This window comes from Corvus cornix, chromosome 20 (assembly GCF_000738735.6).
Source record: "Corvus cornix cornix isolate S_Up_H32 chromosome 20, ASM73873v5, whole genome shotgun sequence".
Taxonomy (NCBI): domain Eukaryota; kingdom Metazoa; phylum Chordata; class Aves; order Passeriformes; family Corvidae; genus Corvus; species Corvus cornix.
In genome coordinates, this window is record NC_046349.1 from 14,531,665 (window position 1) to 14,549,786 (window position 18,122).

At 45.0% G+C, this 18,122-nt stretch overlaps 1 protein-coding gene across 9 annotated transcripts in view; it reads right to left on the bottom strand.

Moving 5' to 3' along the window:
• The window catches only part of STAU1 (staufen double-stranded RNA binding protein 1), a 28,382-nt gene extending 15,944 nt beyond the window's left edge, over positions 1–12,438 (bottom strand). For 3 of the 9 annotated variants that reach the window (XM_039563458.1, XM_039563457.1, XM_039563451.1), the window contains exons 1-5: positions 12,295–12,435; positions 6,968–7,034; positions 3,244–3,520; positions 2,321–2,445; positions 1,418–1,574 (exon numbers count right to left, since the gene is read on the bottom strand). In XM_039563458.1, the coding sequence (XP_039419392.1) occupies positions 1,418–1,574; positions 2,321–2,445; positions 3,244–3,436 (475 nt within the window). In that variant the 5' untranslated portion in view covers positions 3,437–3,520; positions 6,968–7,034; positions 12,295–12,435. Of the gene's footprint in view, positions 1–1,417; positions 1,575–2,320; positions 2,446–3,243; positions 3,521–4,515; positions 4,613–6,967; positions 7,035–12,294 lie in introns of those variants that run through there. The other 6 variants (XM_039563453.1, XM_039563455.1, XM_039563454.1 and 3 more) reach the window with 6 other exon arrangements.
• Positions 12,439–18,122: the final 5,684 nt, after the last annotated feature.

The following is an 18,122-nucleotide window of genomic DNA, read 5'->3' on the forward strand; positions in this document are numbered from 1 at the left end:
GAATAAGTCTGTATGATGCACATTAACATCAACAGCCTAGTACAGCTGTGGCAAGTCCTGTTACAAAAAAGTAAATTTGCAGGGAGCTCTTTTTGGATTTTTTTTTAAATTTTGCTTTTAATTTCTGAAGCTGCTAATTTACCTACGTTTACAGTGTACCTAACAAAGTGCAGAAAAAGAATTTTCTGCAGGAAAGAAATTTCTCCAAATATACATTCTACATCCTTTCTGTGTCTCTTGTTTACTGAGAATGATCAAACATTTCTCTGTCCTCAATGACCTAAGAACGATTTTTATGACTCTTCACTTTCAAATCACAACTGGCCTTGTCAAAAGGCAGGTAAATTGCTACTGAGGGCTAAAACATTTCTCTCAGTGCCAGTATTGTGGGCATGAAGATCTGACTCCCAGTCCATTCTCACTGGAGAAAGAACAGGCAAGTGTCATTTTTTTCTACCACAGGTCTCACTGGCTCAGAAATCAGTTGTACTCTAGTACAAGAGGTCTGGTGTGAGGTAATTGCCAAAAGAAAGCGAAACTATGGAACAGATGCACAAAGTAAGTACTTGCTAGCTTTTGGTATTTTCACTGTTGACCATACAAAGTGTTTCTAAGGAATGAATTTAGGTAGTATCAGAACAAAGGAGAAGTTTTAACCCTTGCTGAACACACTAATGCTGTCCTAACAGCTTTGCAAAGCACACACGTGTGCAGCTAAGATGTGAAGACAGTGCATACAGAATTTTACATTTTAAAAAGAGCTTAAAAGCAATCTAAGTAATGTAAGAACTTCACTAAACATAGCAAACTACAATTTCAATGCTTTTATACAAATCAATGTATATATTTATTTTTAAAGTACAAATTACACAAATTCCAAAGTTCTGATCCCATCTCCCACAACATAAACTTCTTTGGGTTTTATGAAATTAACATTTCTAAAGTAGTCTTTTTTGTCCAGCTTTTGAACTATCCTGTCAGAATTACGTAACTCATTCATCTGCCCATGAAAAAGATTATTCTTTGCTGTGACCAAATTCCTCATGTAGTTTTTTGTTCTTGTTGTTCTTTTTTTAATTTGGTTTTTTTTAGGATTAGGATAAACATCTTTTTCAGGATTTCCTAGAGTGTTACAATAGAAGACAGTAAGTCAAGCAACAGGTTCTTCAAGCCAGAATGATCTGACGGAAAAAAAAAATATTTTAAACTTATTAATATGATTGTATTTATCATGTCACCTACAGCAATCAAAGATTAAATCAAGATGAAGTTCTCACAAAACCTGACAATTTCCATTATTAAACAGGCAGAATCACAGTTTTTATTCGTCCTCATGCAACTTCAATACATACCAAAAGCAGAAAGGTGTATTCTCTCTATGTGTAACTATTTTAAATCAGTTTGTTGTGGCATATACCTGGATTCTTGCCTTCACTACGAGATGGACGAGCTGTAGGCTTCGGGAATTTTGTCCCTTCCAAAGCTTTGGCAGCTGCTGCATGTTGCGCTTTTTTAATACTAGTTCCTTCAGCTTCCCAATGCTGGTCCCCAAGAGTCAGCTGCACTGTAAACACCTCAAAACCAGAAACAGGGTATTTTGTAAAAAGCTGCTTCAGAATTAATGTAGTTTATTAGACCCTATTACACAAAATAATGAGTCTTTCAGTGATGCACAAGTTGAGAATATGGTAATCCAAGTTCTCCTTAACTCCCAGGTCATCTCCAGATTTTCAACACTTTGGACATCAACAGGATTTTCCCAATTACTGAACTAAGAATTTCACAACAATTGTAGCTGGCAAATATCCTGCATGAGATCTGACAGGCTAAAAACCCAGAGCAGTGTGGGGAGAGGTGACAGCCCCAGGGGAGCTGCTGTGCCCAGGTCACTGAACAGCAGACTGGAAACTCACCCTTCTTTGTGACACATAACTCCACTTTTGCTTTAATCCTCTGAAAGGTTTTGTAAAGCTATTTTTCAGCAGTTTGAAGAAAGTTAAGTTCCCACTGTACCATAAAAGCTTCTACATGCCCACAGGTGAATGAAACACAATTGAACAGATGTTCTCAATGTTATTCCAATACTTTCTGTAAATGCCAACTCCTTCACACCTTGACACCTTGTGACATTTTGAGAACCCAACTTTTTAGTTCCCAGGTACCAGTTTCACACTTCCCTACCATTGATGCTCTGGGGGGGCTTCCCTTTCCTCTCCATTACTCTGGATTATTTTGCACCAAAATCACACATTTCACCTTTCCACTCCTGAAGGTGAAAGAGCATGAGCAGCAGCAACAAGAAACTTGTATGAACATTTACCTTAGAATGAGCTGGACCTTGCTCACTCAGAAGCTTATACTCGGGCTGAATCTTGTTGAAACGGGCTAATTCATTCACAAGACACATGGGGGTTTTCTCTTTGGGGTTTGCCATGTTTGAAGGAGCTGAAAGGTTGCATAAGATCAGATAAATGAACTGATAACTGTGAACTGTACTACAAATTTTAATTAAAAAAAAGAAATCTCAGTGGCTTAGCATTTAGTTGTGTGCAATGCTGGAATAGACAGCTTTGCTCACTGGCCAAACTGGTAACAATCTATTGAACTCTGGGATTTCCAAGCAATGCTCATGCCTAAAAAGCATCATCATTAAATTCAAGGTTCTAATGCAAGCCAGAAGTAGGAAGTTAGAAGACTCCTGCATACAGTTCCCATCTTATCTAGTACATTTCAAGGTCCAAATCTTCCAAGTATTCATAATTACCACTTGCTTTGAATAAATTTCAAAACCTCACATTTCCCTTTTCCTGTTTTCCCCTATTAGCTATTTTTTATTACTCTTTATTTGTTCTCTTGCATTTTGTTAGTGTAATATATTTATCATTAAACTGGTCATAGAAGAACTAAAGATAATAGAACTAAAACTATTTCCAACAACACTTTTTTGTACTTAAAACAAGCTACTGGTAGAAAAGATGGATAGTAATGTTTCAAAAATTTATGTCATACAATTAAAAATATTCTTTACTATTACAAACATATCACTTAATTGCTGGAACTTTAGGTTAAAGTATGCTTCTAGCTGTCTCCAACAGACTTTATTTCATAGGGAGAAAGCATTGCAAGCTACTGCAGTTGGATAAATATTACTTTTAAATCATGTGTAGGCGCAAGGCATCAGGAATATATCAGGCCAAACTGTAAGGGTTAAAAATATATACAGTTATTGGCCCTCTATCTTACCTGCAGCTGCATTGGTGGATGTAACTGAAGCAGAGGGCAAAGCAGAGTTTTGGATAGGTCTGCCTGCATTTTCAGAGGGCAAAGAACTAGTAGTAGAAGGTATACTCAAAGGCTGTGAAAGAGATGGGGTTTTATTCAGTATTTGGCTCCCAGCAAGGGCAGCAGAAGGTGTCTGAATCTGAACTTGAGACATGTTTCACTTCCAACCAGAGCAGATTCTGTAGGCAAACAGCTTTGAACGCAGACAAATTCCAATTTTGGAAGCCAAATTATTGACCTAAAATGTAAAGATGAAAACCAGATTATACTAAATATTTAGCATTCTCTAACTAACAATCTACTGAAATTATTCCTCCATCAGCAAAAGGGGAAACAGTGTTCAACCAAGCACCCATTGTTCCCATTTTGTCCAATTAGTCACTCACACATCCAGTTTGCACAGCACAGTTCCAGCCATACACCCCACTGTGTTTCACACTTCTTTCATTTATAGAAGAGTAGTACAGAAGCGTTATTTATGCTTGTTCATTACTGTCTGTCTCTTTTCCCCACCACCGAATCCACTTAGAAAGCAAATCCTGTTACTCACACCCAGAGCCACTGGTTATACACTGAACAAAGAGCAACTTCCACAGACAAATTACATTTCATGCATTCTACCATTTGAAGTTAAACTTTTTCACTTGGAGGGCAAGAAATAAATGCAGTCTTTACAAAAAAACTGCTTAGAGCATACATCCTTTATTATCATCATAGAGTTTTCCCCCAGGATCACCAGGAATGCCAAGCCACTTAAGAGGAGAAAAAGCTGGAGTCCAGCAGGAAATGCTGAAGTAGCTCTGGCTGGGAAAAGCAAAGGTGTAAGAGTTCATAAACTGTATCAGCTACACGTATTCTGAAGGTTACTTCTGTTGAAGTCAGGACACGTCTCAGTCACAGTTCAAGCATCAATTTAGAGTCACTTGGCCTTGCAGCACTATAAACAAGTGTTGGAAGTGCTCACGGGCACTACCTACGGCCATTTAGGAAAACCCCCTCGGAGCGCAGGACGCGCCCCAGTCTGTGTGCAGTGCTGTGACAGATCTTTCCTGTGCTGACAAATTAGTATTAGATTTCTCTTACACATGGATGCAAAATTATCCTCATGTTCAGCCAGTGGAACCTAAATAGACATGAACAGGTCAGCTGTCCATATCCACTTACAAGCCACATATCAATTTATAAATACATTTTACAGCCAAGTAAATCCATTTTACACACAAAGGCACTCACATGTGCACAGACACACACTGGTCACCTACGGATCTAATCAGGGCAGCACACAAAGGTTTATTCTTTCCTAATTTATAGGTGAAAAGGAGAAATCACTGCTCCAGCTACCACCAGGCGGGCCATTAGTAGCAACACAAGTCCACTAGGGCTCTGTGAGCTTCAAATTCTGAACCTGTGAATGGATTTCCAAATGTGAGAGGAGCAGCAATGAGTCAGAGGGAAGTTTTTAGACAGTTACTGACAAAACAAGCCTAAGAGGAGAACCTAGATCAATACATTCATGGACAGAAAGATTTAATTATTTATTAAATAAGAGGTAAGAAGCTACTGGAAAACAACAGATACACCACCAAATCTACCATGTGGAGTATTTTTACTTTGGAAAAAAACATCATAAACATGTCAGACTTATCATACTACCACCTGTATAACTTTGTTTTTACTAGAGAGCAAAAATAGTTCAGTTCCCATTAGCCCAGAAGACACATATGCAGATTACACTCAGAATAAATCCTATATTTGACTACTAAATTTGCAGCAGTTACACTGGGTGCATTGTAACTGTGAGAGTGGTATTAGTGAGTCTGTCTAAAGGACCTCTACGAAATCATAAGACAAAGAAGAAAATTATTTAGAATAAGACTCCAGGGTAATAACTTTACAATCACTAAGTTTCATTCCCAAGAGCATAACTAGAATCACTGAAAATTTTCAGCTGTAACACAATAATAATTGCCTGGCAAAGACTATACCAAAGCCTTGCAGATGAAGAAATGCAATGAAGTCTTGCAATGAAAAAAGCCAACTCTCCTTTTCTGCTGAAGTGCAATGTCTTTTTAAGTAACTGGAGTTACAGCTTTTAGCCACCCATTTTGAGAAGACAACACCAAAAGCTGTTATTTTGATGTCAGAAACATCAGGATGTTTCAGATCATGCTGGAAAGGAGGTCTGACATTATTTTCAGAAAACTTCTACAAGCAGTTTGCTTTTAAAGCAAGGCACTACCTTTCACATATTTGCCATTGCCTGGTTTTAGGGAACCAGGTTTCAGCTTCAAAACATGGGTGAAAGTGGCTTTGTAGTGGTACAGTGCAGGGAAGAGCAGTGCACAGTCCCTGGGGTTTGTTTGCCCAAGAAAGGGGGCCCCTGACAAGGACAGTCCAGTTTGCTTTTGCTGTTTCCAGCTGAGTCCCCGAGAAGCTCAGAGCAAAGCTCAGACAGTGCCCAGCTCTCCCCAGGACAGCTCCTGTGTCACAGCTCCCTGCTCACAGGGGCACCCAGGACACAGTGCAGCCCCTACTCACAGAAATCTGTGGGGACTCAAAGGCACATCCTACTGCTTGAGACAAGCAACTTCAAAGAACAAAAGAACAAAGAACAAAATCTGGAATTTGTGTTTGCATTCACAGCTACCTGTGCAGGTGACGATCCTTTAGCTGATTTGTGGGAAATATTTCACTCAGATGAAAGAACTCACTGTCCATCATTGCACACTTAACTACAGGTTATTTGGGGATTCTGAAAGGCTTTACAGCACATTTACAAAGAAATATGCTCTTTACCCTATAACAGGCTTATAAAATTCTAACTATCCAAGAAAAAAGCACCATAATTGAGAAAGCTGAAGCTAACCACTCATAAAGGCTGTTTCAGTGGACAGAGAAAGAAAGATGGCAGAATTTCAGGGGATTTTTCCATGTAATCAGGGCTTAGATCCTTCAAACTTTTCAAGACACCTACTGGTACAAGTAACTGATCCCTACACACAGTACTCGAGGTGTTGCTAGAATTGAAGGCCACTCAGATATCCAAGAGAGGTGAAAGAACAAAAATTTTACTCACACAATCTGAGCCAGAAGCTAATTACAGAACTGCTCCTTTCCCACCCTTCCACAGTTACTTTTCGCTAACTCATACCAGAGTATTTGAAGTGCTACCAAAACAGTGTTGCAGTAGAAGGTTATCCTCACCAGGTGGAGGGGGAAAGGGGGGTGGCTGCATCAAACAACTCAGTGACCTATGGACAATACTAAACTTAAATGGATTTCCAGGTGACAGAAGACTGCTCATCACTTCTTTTAGATTTTTATTTTCTTTTGGTGCATCAATGCCTGGAACATTCCCAGAAATTTTGAACACATTAAAATGCAAAGTTCAGGTGTCACTAAGGTAACCAAAGAAATGCACAAAGATGTGAGCATGGTCAATCCACTCACCCAAAAAGAAATTAAAATCTTCATATATAAAAGAATGCAACATTTTTAGATAAAAGTTTTCTTGGGTTTTTTTTTTGTGTTGTAATTCACACAGGACTTGCAGATACAAGCCAGAGGACCAAACAAAAATCAAACACTTCCTGTGGATAACTGGGTTTTACAACTTGTCATTTTTTTCAACACGATGCAAATAGAAAGGTAAGAAACTTTAATGTTTTAAGTAAATTTCCAGTACCTTTAGGAGATCCAGAGAGTGAAGATTTGTATTTAGTTCTCAATAGGATATTTATGATGGACAATGCCTAAAAGAAAAAACAGAGTTAGCATTTTCCTTCCTAAAGGCACAAAAAGATCTTCTGTAGAAAATCTCTCACCCTACACTGAGTTTGCTTCACCTATTTGATCATGAGGACTTGTATGACCCTTCCATTACCACTGACAAACTGTTCAACACAGCCGCTTTTCCAAGCAGAATTTCCAACCTGATCCAAGAATCCTCCTTACTCTTTTCCCAACCCCAAGTGATGTTTCTCACCCAAGCAGTGGAATCTCACAATAGTGCTCTTTGCAGAATTATGAGTCACTTGCCAATTTTCTTTCTGTAGTGAGGCTTCCAGTTCTTCTGTAGTGAGGCTCTTCTTCCTAAGAGCCCTAGAGATCAGCTCCCAAAATTAGACCCAGACCTTAATTCACAAAGCCAAACCAAAAGCAAGCCACAAACTGAGAAACTCTTGTAGCTATTAATTGCAGAAATTGATATAGATTCCACCTTTTGGCTACATTTCCAATCCAGTGATTTCACTCACAAATAGGCTAAAACCATTTTAGAATAAAATTATCTCAATCCTGCATATGAAACCTGTCACTGCATGGACTGCTCTAAATGGAAATCAAAACCTATTTTATTCTGCTTACAAATATAGCACAAAGTGTTTAATCCTTCTTTTCCATGCCTAAGCCAACTGTGTGCAGCTGCCAGCAACATCACTACGAGCCACAAAATGGGGGAGATCTCAATCTTGATTAAGGTTAGAAGAGGACAGAGCTCTTGAATTTACTTCCGACAGGCATTTCAAACTCTTAGGATGACTCCTAGGACTGTGAGCAGTTCTCCTGCTGGAACAAAGGAGGATGCAGCGCCTCCAATAGGCCGGCATCACACCTGTTGTTTACCAACAGGAGAGCGAAGAAGGAAGACAAGATTACAGTCGGCTCAACTTCTCTTCTAGAGGGTTTTCTGGAGGCTAAGCTAAGCATCTGAAAAACAAGGAAATGGATAATATTTTCAGGCAGGGTCAAGACCAAGTTGCATAAAGACAACAGAATTTTCTCCCCCAGCCATCCCTGGTGCCCCTGCCAAGAATGAACCCCTCAACCTCAGCACAACAAGTGCAAGGGGCTGGGCAGGCACTGCCCACTGGTAACCATGGTAAAGACACCACTGATGGGCACCAGCAGAGTCTCAGCACAAACCGACGCTGCCAAGCTGCTTTAGAAAAAGCCCTCACCATCCTGAGATACAGCAACAAAGAACCAGCCCGAGCGAGGTCTGCACTAGTCCTGCTCCATACTCAGACACTGAGCCTTCAGCTGGAACCCTGCACCCACGTGGGGGACCAGGCTCCAGGCAGAATCGACGGAGGAAAAGCCCCAAACACTCAGCTTCAGAGAAATATAACCTATAGGAAAACTACTAAAGGATTTGAACTTGTATATCTGAAGAGGGCTGGCTGGGGCCTGAGAACCAGAAGTTCATGTACTTAAAAGGATTTTGGAGTGGAAAAGAACAATCTGTTCTTTATGGTTAAAGTGACAGAACAAGAGGCAACAGGCTTAAATAAAGGTGCATCAAGAAAACCTTTGTTGTAATGGTCACAGTGAAGTACCCTGCTTTGAGTGACAGAGGGGTTCCCCGCTGGTGGCAAGCTGTAAGTCATTGATAGAAATCCACGAGGATGAGGTTGGCACCTGAGACACTGCAGAGGAATGGATGGACCACTTCACTCTGAGTCCCTCTCAGGTGGATTCCCAGCACTGAACACACTTCTGTGCACCTGGCTGGACTGGCACATTTCTATCTCTTATCCGAGGGACACCGAGGCCTGGTTGTTGTTAGACAACAGGTTTGGCAGCACAGGATCTCATGTGGGTCCTGCCACAGGCTGGCTCTGAACCCTGAGAAACCACCTGCAAATACAAGAGACTAAATCCTCAAAGAAACAGGTTTCATTCACTGCGAGGACCAGCATACGGAAAGGTGTCCTGCTCTTCAGGAGGTGCAGACTCGGAAGGCTGCAGGTTCTGATGCTCTTCTTGTGCCTCTTGTTAGGAACCAGCCGTATCCCCCATTCCCACCCTGTGTGCACACACTCACCGCTCCTGCCCCACCAGCACCAGGCAGAGCAGCCCGAGAAGCAGGACAAACGCCAGACACAACCATCAAGTTCATATTACAAGGGCTTCCTGACATCATCAAATAAAATTCATGTGACAAACAATATCTAAGAAGCAGGTTTAGCCATAGGAAATGAGATGTTAAATGAGATTCCTCTCTGAAGAGAAGATGCTCCATGTCACAGTGCACCAGGACAGTCACCAGCCCATGGCAGCCAGAGCAAGCCATGTTCCTTGTTCCTTATCAACAACAAACTGTTCTCACGCAAGAAAGTTCATTTATCCTCATTTCACAGGCGGGCACCTAGAACACGAACCCCAAGCCCATCCCTGCCAAAGGGGGTGGGTACCCAGGAGGGTTCAGCTCACAAAGCTGAAGAGGGTGTGCAACACACAGCCCTGACCCCAAGCCCCTCCCCTTGAGGCCAGGCACGACAGTCTGGAGCTCTGGGAGAGGGAGCAGGCCCAGCCTGCGCCAGAATTCACAGTCACCCCACACACAGCCCCACTAGTGAACAACAGCATTTTCTCCCCTTTTTTGCAGACTGGGAATACATCAGTGTGTTCACTCCTATTTAAACAGTGATTAGAATGACTCCCTCTCTCCTCCTGTTTTTAAGGAGTTTTAAATAACTCCAGTGTGGTGGCTGAATCTCTTTTGTCCCACACTCAACTATTTTGAGGCACAAAAAATAAATATCCAAAAACTCTAGGAGATTTGTTGAGATGCTTTGTTACCTAAAATACCTTTGAAAAACTCACATTAGGGGTAGCTTGGAAACATACAGCATAAAATTTCCAAGCTGCTGCAACAGTCTTTTAAGAGCATCTATTTACAACTGGAAAGTCTAAATAAATACTCACTATAAATTGATAAACAATGACTAAATTTTACAGACTTAAGGCTATTTGCACAAAATGTAAAATACTGGTTGAACAATGTTTTCTTCTTAGATAATCTGCAATGCTTCCGCAAGACAGGGTCCATCTCAAAAGTAACACTGTAAAAAAAGATGCTGCTCTTTTGGTAAGGGCACAAACACTAAATGTTATGCAAAATAGTCTGGGATACAAGATATGGATTATTAATAAGAGAAGAAAAGCTAAAATTTGAAAGTAAAAGCTGAAGGAAAAGAGGGAACTAGCAAACATACATAAGAACCAGGCAGTTCCAAACATAATGCAAATTGATAAACCAGGAAATGATATAATGAATAAACACTTAACTGTTTACTTCTAGCTCAATTAGCTTTGTGACAAAATAGTTCACGGATTTTAACTTTATTCCCTGCAGTAGAACAGGTAACAAAACCCACGGACACTGCTGAGAGCCAACATGCCCAGATCTCCTTCACTGTCCCAGGGCATCTGTAGCTCCTCTAATGAAATAACCAATCCCCGGCAAGGATCCTGGACAAAGCAACCAGAAAAAGGGCTTTTTGAATGTTCATTTGTCTCCAAGACAAAGGTGATGTTCTTCAGGAAGATCTGAAAGGCACAAAGTTTCCAGTTTTGCTCTGACTTTGTACAGTCACACCACTCCAAACTTATTTCAATCTATGAATAATTTTGCCACAAAACACATTTTGACTGACTTGTACTGATAGTGAAAACATGATTCATGATGTTATGAAAAACTCTGAACAGAATGGCTGGATAAAATAACAATATAAAAAGGAATTGTTTCTTGCATACACCCTTTTAGAAAAGTTTTGAAAGTTTCTGATCCAACTTCAGAAAATAGAAAACACAGTAAAAAATTCAGCCCCTTGGCTCTTTACATTCCCATCAAGATGTGACAGACTTTCAGTGAATCTCTGCAAAAGTTAGAACAAACAAATTTGTTGCATGTATGAGATAATCAACAGACAAATCAGAAATTACTTTGTTACATTGCAGCCATAGTTGCATAATCAGAACTCAAGTTCTCATGTCCACTAGTATTAAAAAAAGACCAAACCCAAAACATTTCCTTCAGTTTGAGCAAGGGAACTGTGCAGTACACTTGCACATTCTAGTTAGAAGAAACCAGATTTTATAAATATACCATTCCAAAAGCAGACAACAGATTTCATTCAGATATTTTATTTCACTGATGTATACGTGTATATATAGACCTAGCCTTCACTGACATTGCAAAGGATGTTCCTCCCAGGTTTGCCTTAAACCTGCCAGAAAAGCAGTAACAAAAATACCCAACAGATGAATGCATCGTAAAAATGGCTCTGGCAATACCAAGTACAGCATCCCCTGGATGGACAACACAAACCTGCACTATCTCTAGGATAGACAAAGGCAGCAGAAAGGTTTAAACGGAACTTGTTGCTTTACATCTCCCGAAAAACTAGTGTTCTGCTCAGGAAACAGGGAGAAGTGATCCTGGAGCGGCGACGGCTGCCAGACCCGGTGGAACGAGGGGAAAGCCGGGGTTGCCCGTTCAGCTGTGCGTGCGTTCTGGGAAACACGGCCAGGAGGGGCTGGCGCTGACCCTGCTGCTGTCATCGCACCCGCACGCGCTGCCCCAACAGTCCGACCAGTCTGGTTCGGACTCAGGAGTTTTGGCACCGCCATCCTCTGCCCCGGGGTCCGCAGCCCGGGAGCGCTGTGGGGCTCCGGGCACTCCGCGGAGCGCGACGGCCGCAGCCGCGTCCCCGGGGCCCGGCGGCTGAACCGGCTCTGCTGCCGCGGCCTCTGCGCCGGGGGGCCCCCGCTGCCGCCCCCGAGCCGCGCCGGGGATTTCGGGCAGAGTGGGGAGCGAGCACCCCCCGTCCACGGCACCGGGATGCGGTGCCACCGCTTCGGGACCTCCGGAGCGCCGCTGTCACTGCCCGCGCCGGGGCGGCCGCAGCCCCGCCGCCCCCGACACTTCCCCCCCGAGGGCCGGGGGCGCCGGCGCCAGCGCCGGGCCCATCGCGGTCCGGTCCCAGCTCCCCGCCGGGGCCCTCTCCCGGCCCCGCCACCGCAGGAGCGGGTACAGCCCGGATGTGCGCGGGATGAACACCGGGCCGGGAACGGGCACACGGCGAGCCCCGGACGGGGAGGGGGTTCCGAGCCGCCCCCTCCCCACGGCCACGGCCCCGGCTCCGGCCCGGCCCGGCGCGGGCCCGCCAGGCCCCGCCGCCCCCCGCCCGCGGCCCCGCCAGGCCCGGGCCGCCCGCGCCCCCTCACCTGCGCTGGGCTCGGCTCCGGGCCGGGGCGGGCGGGGTCGCTCAGTCCATGGGCCGGGCGGGACCGGCGGGGCGGCACAGGGCAAACACCAAAGAGAATGAGCGGGGCGGTGCGGCCCGCCGGAACTGACGGCACCGCGCCGGGGGCGGTGCCGCCCCACAGCCAATCGGCAGCAGGAGAGCCCCCGGCGGCACCGCCCCCCGCCGCGCTCCTGACCAATGGGCGCGCAGCTCTGCCGGGAGCACCGCCTCCTCCACAGCGACTACAAGTCCCGGCGCGCTCCGCGCGAGCCGCAGAGCGGGAAACTACAGCTCCCGACGTGTCCCGCGCGGGGCCGGGGGCGGGGCCAGGCGGTGCAGTCGCGTCCGCCGCCGCTTCCGACCCCGCCCGTTCCCGTTCCCGTTCCCCGCCCGTTCCCGCTCCCCCCCGCTCTTCCGCCTGTTCCCCGCCCGCTCCCCGCCCGTTCCCGCTCCCCCGCCCCTTCCCCGCCCGTTCCCGTTTCCCCGCCCGCTCCCCGCCCGTTCCCGTTCCCCCGCCCCTTCCCCGCCCGTTCCCCCGCCCGTTCCCGTTCCCCGCCCCTTCCCGTTCCCGTTCCCCGCCCCTTCCGTTCCCCCGCCCCTTCCCCGCCCGTTCCCGTTCCCGTTCCCCCGCCCGCTCCCCGCCCTTCCCGTTCCCGTTCCCGTTCCCGTTCCCCGCCCGTTCCCGTTCCCGCTCCCCGCCCGTTCCCCGGAGCCCGCGCGGCCTTTCCGTGCACCGAAAGCGGCCACACTTACGGTTTTTTTCCTTGCATCTGCGCGTTCTGGGAAAAGAAACGTGAGACGAGCGAACGCAGCCGCTGCCGGGGGCCGGGGCGAGGCGCGATGGGCGCGGAGGGGCACCCAGCGGGGCCGAAGCAGGAGGTAGCGCAGATGTCACCAACACACCCAGGGATGAGCATTTAACAAACAAGAATCTCAAATTTCAAAACACGCGGGTGGGAAGGAAAAGTGATGCCAACCCTACAAAGATCCACAAGTAAACCTGGTAGTTCCAGACCTGCAAAAGCCTTTGAACAGACACGGCCCAGCAGAAGCCTCCAGCCCTGGAGTGCACAGCTGCACACAGCTGGCAGGAATTCACCCAGCAGCCAAATAGGGCACACCGTGATTCAAGCTCTACCTTTGAATCGAGAGTCCCTGTTAAAAGGTGTGTGAGCCACACCGGTTTAGCTCCCGTACACAACCCCCACTGCAATATTTACCTGTCACTACCTTCCCCACAGCTCTCACTTTTGTATCTGCTGGACTCCTGTAATTACCGCCTGCAGTGAATCCATGTACAGGAGCTGAGTCAAAGCCCAGATAGGACTGTATTTATTTTGCATTAAGGAAGCAAAACTCCCAGCCTGCCAGTACTGAAGTCTCTGATTTGTATTAAATTCCCAGGTTTCACACAACGGAGCCTTTAGGCACAGTCCTGGTGCTGCAGGACCTGCAGCTCCTGGCAGAGCAGCGGCGTGGGTGCAGCTGCCCATCAACTCCCGACAGAGCAGGGGGTCCCCTGGAGCCTGGGAACTGGAGCAAGGAAAATACCCCACAGGATTTAAATTCATCATCATTAAGTTTTTAAAGTCAAGTGTCATTAAATGTTTCAAAATCAACCCTTTTCTTAACCCTCAGCAGTTGTCAGAGCGGCACACCTGATTTCACAGCAGCCCTGCAGGAGCTGCAGCCCATCTGTGCTGGGCACAACAGAACACCCTGGCAGGAAAACACACCATGAGAAACTTTGGGGTCAGAAATATTTTATCTTTTTCAATAGGTAAAAATACATTTTAAGTCACACGGTGGCACTTATCCCCTGCGGCATCAATCAACTGCAATCAGTAATTTCTGCCACCGTTCAGCCCCCAGCATTTACTGACTGACCACAGGGAACTGGATTCCACAGAGACTGCAAAAGGCTTCAGTTTGTGGGGAGATCACAGCAAAGCCAAAAGAGAATAAAATACACCTAATATACCCAATATACCTAAAACTCCATATCCATTTCTGCATTTAACACTGACATGGATCCCAAAGATACCATAAAGAAAATATATTGCACAATGAAAATCAACAATGTAGCATTGGAAAGACATTCTCCAGTATAGAAGTATATAGATATATATCCCACATTCAAAGACCTAGTCAGGTGTTCTTGTGGTCTCTTGTATAATAATACATGCTGTTAGATGCTTTAATTATTATTCCAAGCCAGCAAGAGTCACATTTCAGCAGGAAATGAAATTTCAGCTGCTGTGCAATCACTTCTGCAAGGTTCAGCGTTGTCTGTTACGGAACATTTGTGCGAGTTTTTTGTAGAAAGTTATGTGGAGACAGCAAATTCCAAAGCTAGCTTTTTTTCCCAGATTGAGTTACAGTAAATTCAGATTTATGTTTTCTTTTTCCAGAAAACCGTGACTGTCTGGATAAGCGTAATACCTGCACAATTGAGACTAAAAGTATCAGCAGCCAGATCACAAAATTGAACGTGATTAAAGCAAATACACATGTAATTCAAAGGCCCAAGGAGCACTCAGCACACCGTGTCAAATATCCAATACATGTTCTTTCATTTGAAGGACATTTACTCCTCTATCATGTGAATGATTATTAGTTATTCGAAAACATTCAATAGACTTGTCCACTCTTCTTTATGCATCAGCTTAAACAAGGACAGACTTTTTATAAAGTATTTTAAACTTTCATTTTCTTGTATGAAGGAAGCAGTACTGTAATAACAGTAATTTCAGATGTTCATAGAGAAATTTGATATGTGTTATTAATATATTTTCTTTCTTGAATACTTACTTCAAAATAGCCCTTATAACAGCCACAAAATCAAGACTGAATTCCTTTCACAGCTTTAGAAAACGAAAACCTTTTACTAGGAAGCTACATAGATGAACTAGCTGTACTAAACCCCTGCTATTCTGCTTTTCTGACACATTACTCATTTGTAACAAAGCATCTTTTACTTTCCCTTAAGATTCATTGCTTTATTATTTAAGAATTTTCTTTGTTCTCATCTTAAATACAATACAGTAAGTCCAGCATAAGCTTTGAGCTCCCATGAATCAGAAAATTCCTATTTTGAGAAAGAATTTTTAAGCCCTCAGTCACTTTGCCCAAGCTGCCACCAGCAGCCACAGAGCCTTTCATGTCCTGTCTGGGCCCTGTCCCTGCAGCCCAGTCCCCAGAACACCTCACGTTTCCTCTGCTTTACAGTACAGGCAAGAACGTCTTCACACAAATGAGTGAGGGTAGAAAGCTAAGGGGAAACAAAGCATTGATGCTGCTTTCTGATACCTGTGTAGCTTTACTGAGATTTCAGTTTTCCCAGAGGAGCTGTGCCTAGAGCACCTGTGTGTGAACAACTGCACAATTCCCAAAGCAAATGCCTGGAATGGGACAAATGCCTGTGGGACCTCTGCTGAGGACTGGAAGGACGGGCACAGCTCTGCTCTCAGCTTCTGCTGCTGGATGGAACTGACAAATACTGTTGTTTCTGAGCAGAAAGGATCAAGCTGTCTTCAAAAATCAATGTCTGGCCTCATCAGAGAGTTGTCAGAAGGAAATGTCTGGCGGGCTGGGAGGGTGACTCTTATCTTAGGACACATGTACAGGAAGGAACAGAGAAACAGAACTTTGCTTTAGTATGTGCTGCCAATGTGCAGCAATGCTGGGAGTATTGCAGCCCCTTCACAGCCCAAGAAAACAAGAAAACACACTGGTCTTGAGGGGGATTTGGTTTTGGGGTTTTTTAAACCAGCAATAAGATATTTTTTCTGCTACAAAAGCCTCAGGACATTATTTACAAGCTGGCAATCACAAATCAGTCAGTAGGCTCTAAGAAAGGACAGCAGATTAGAGTTCCATGACGTCAAAAGATCCCAAAACAGGCATCCCATTGGCCACTTCACACTCCGAGAGAATCAAGTAATATTTTTCCACTTGAATTTGAATTATCTTCTACCATTATCAGCTGCAAGTAAGAATTGGCTTCTTGCTTTCAGAAGATCTCAGTGATGGGCAGGCATTCACTGTCTTAACACAGAGTTCGATGCTCCCAAAGCCTCCCAAGGTCCACTGATACTAGGTGTTCCCAGCCTGAGCTCTCCAAAAAAACTGGTGTTTGCCCAAATGTCCAACAAGGATGGCCTAGAGAGGTTTGACAATTTTGCAAAAAAACTGTTACAGCATTGCTTCATCAGCTTCCACAAAATTAATGGATAAACGTAGGTGGAACTTTGCCTTCTGAATCCTGGGAACAGGAGGTGTCAGGAGAGGCAGAAAGGTCCCTCCTCAATGCAGGGAGCGCACCGCTGATGGCAGAAGTCTGCGCTGCACCGAGCAGTTCACTGCCCCGAAGGGTAAGTGCTCTGCACAAACTCTCCTCACCTCACGAATCCTGCAGAATGTGTTGGGACTGAGGAACACGTCACCGATTGTGCCACAGCCATGTCTACACAGTCTGAGTTACCCAGTTCTGACTGAAGTACAAGTATGGTATTTGTTGATCTGAAGTCACTTAGGCACTTACATGGAATGTCTGTCAGACAACCAAGTCCCATGTTGCAAGGAGTGCAAGACAGTGAACATCAAGATTCACTGGTAATTTTCCATTCAGAGCTGATTTTAATTTGGCTGCCTCTCAAAAAGGTTCTGGCTTTTTGCTGTGAATCCTGTCCAGTTCCATCCATGCTGGTACCGGTAAGACAAGAAAAATCTGTTCCCTTACACATCTCAGCAACCTTGTAGTTTCTAAGAAGTCTTGCTTGCTTACAAGTGCACAAATGAGGTGATCTAAGGTGAGCCCCGAATGCACCTGAGTGCCGCAGAGCCCCTCCCAGCGGTGTGCAGGACAGCAGCTCAAGGACATGCAAAGGAGCACATCACATTCCAGGGACATGGCCACCAGTACCAAGTCCAGTTTGGTTCCTTGAGGCTGACAGGAAAAAGTCTGCAAGTTCTCTAGAACTGTCCTCCGTATTATCCATGGAAAAGGACAAAGCTGCAGAGCAGAGCTCTGAGCATCCCTTTGTCCCGCAGGTTTTGAATGACCACTGCTCCACTAACACTGATATTCCAGGCTGCTTCAGCTCCTTGCAGATGCCACAGGTGTCCCTGTGCTCCAGCCTGGCTGTGGCACTCCTGCTGCCAGGCACTCCAGACACCCGGAACACAGCACAGGCTCCCAGCAGCACTAAGGCAGATGCTCCTCAGGATCAGCACTGCAGGGCTTCACTCCAAGAACTGCTTCCACCTCTTCCCTATGAACAAAGGGGACCTGACACTCCATGACAGACCAGGCACAGGAAAACCTGTTGGTGCTGACTCCTTTAATACTTTTTTCAGGCACTTAGTTACTTAAATCCATTGTCTAACAGGCAACTAATTTCTTTATATATGAAGAGCTATGGCCAAAATGCACTCTCACACAGCAGCCACAGGTACCAGGAAGCCTGAAAGACAGTTGATTCTGCCCTGTTCATCCCTCAGTTAATTCAGCAGCTTTCTTGACACAAGGCCCAGCTCCAACAGGCATTAACTAATGCAAATACAAAACACCAGTCCTAATTTGAGTCACCTGCACAGTGTCTGTGGACAAATAACTAAAACAACTCTGTCATGTATGACACTGCTTAATATCACATAAGTCTGGGACCTCACTTTTATTCAGGAGTTTTCCAGGCCTTGTAACTCGATTTATTCCTATCCCTGCAGAACCAGTGCTCTGAAAGCCCACAGTCTGGGAGCTTGGTGCCCAGGCCCCCTGAGAGCATGCAAAGCTCAGGCATTTACCTG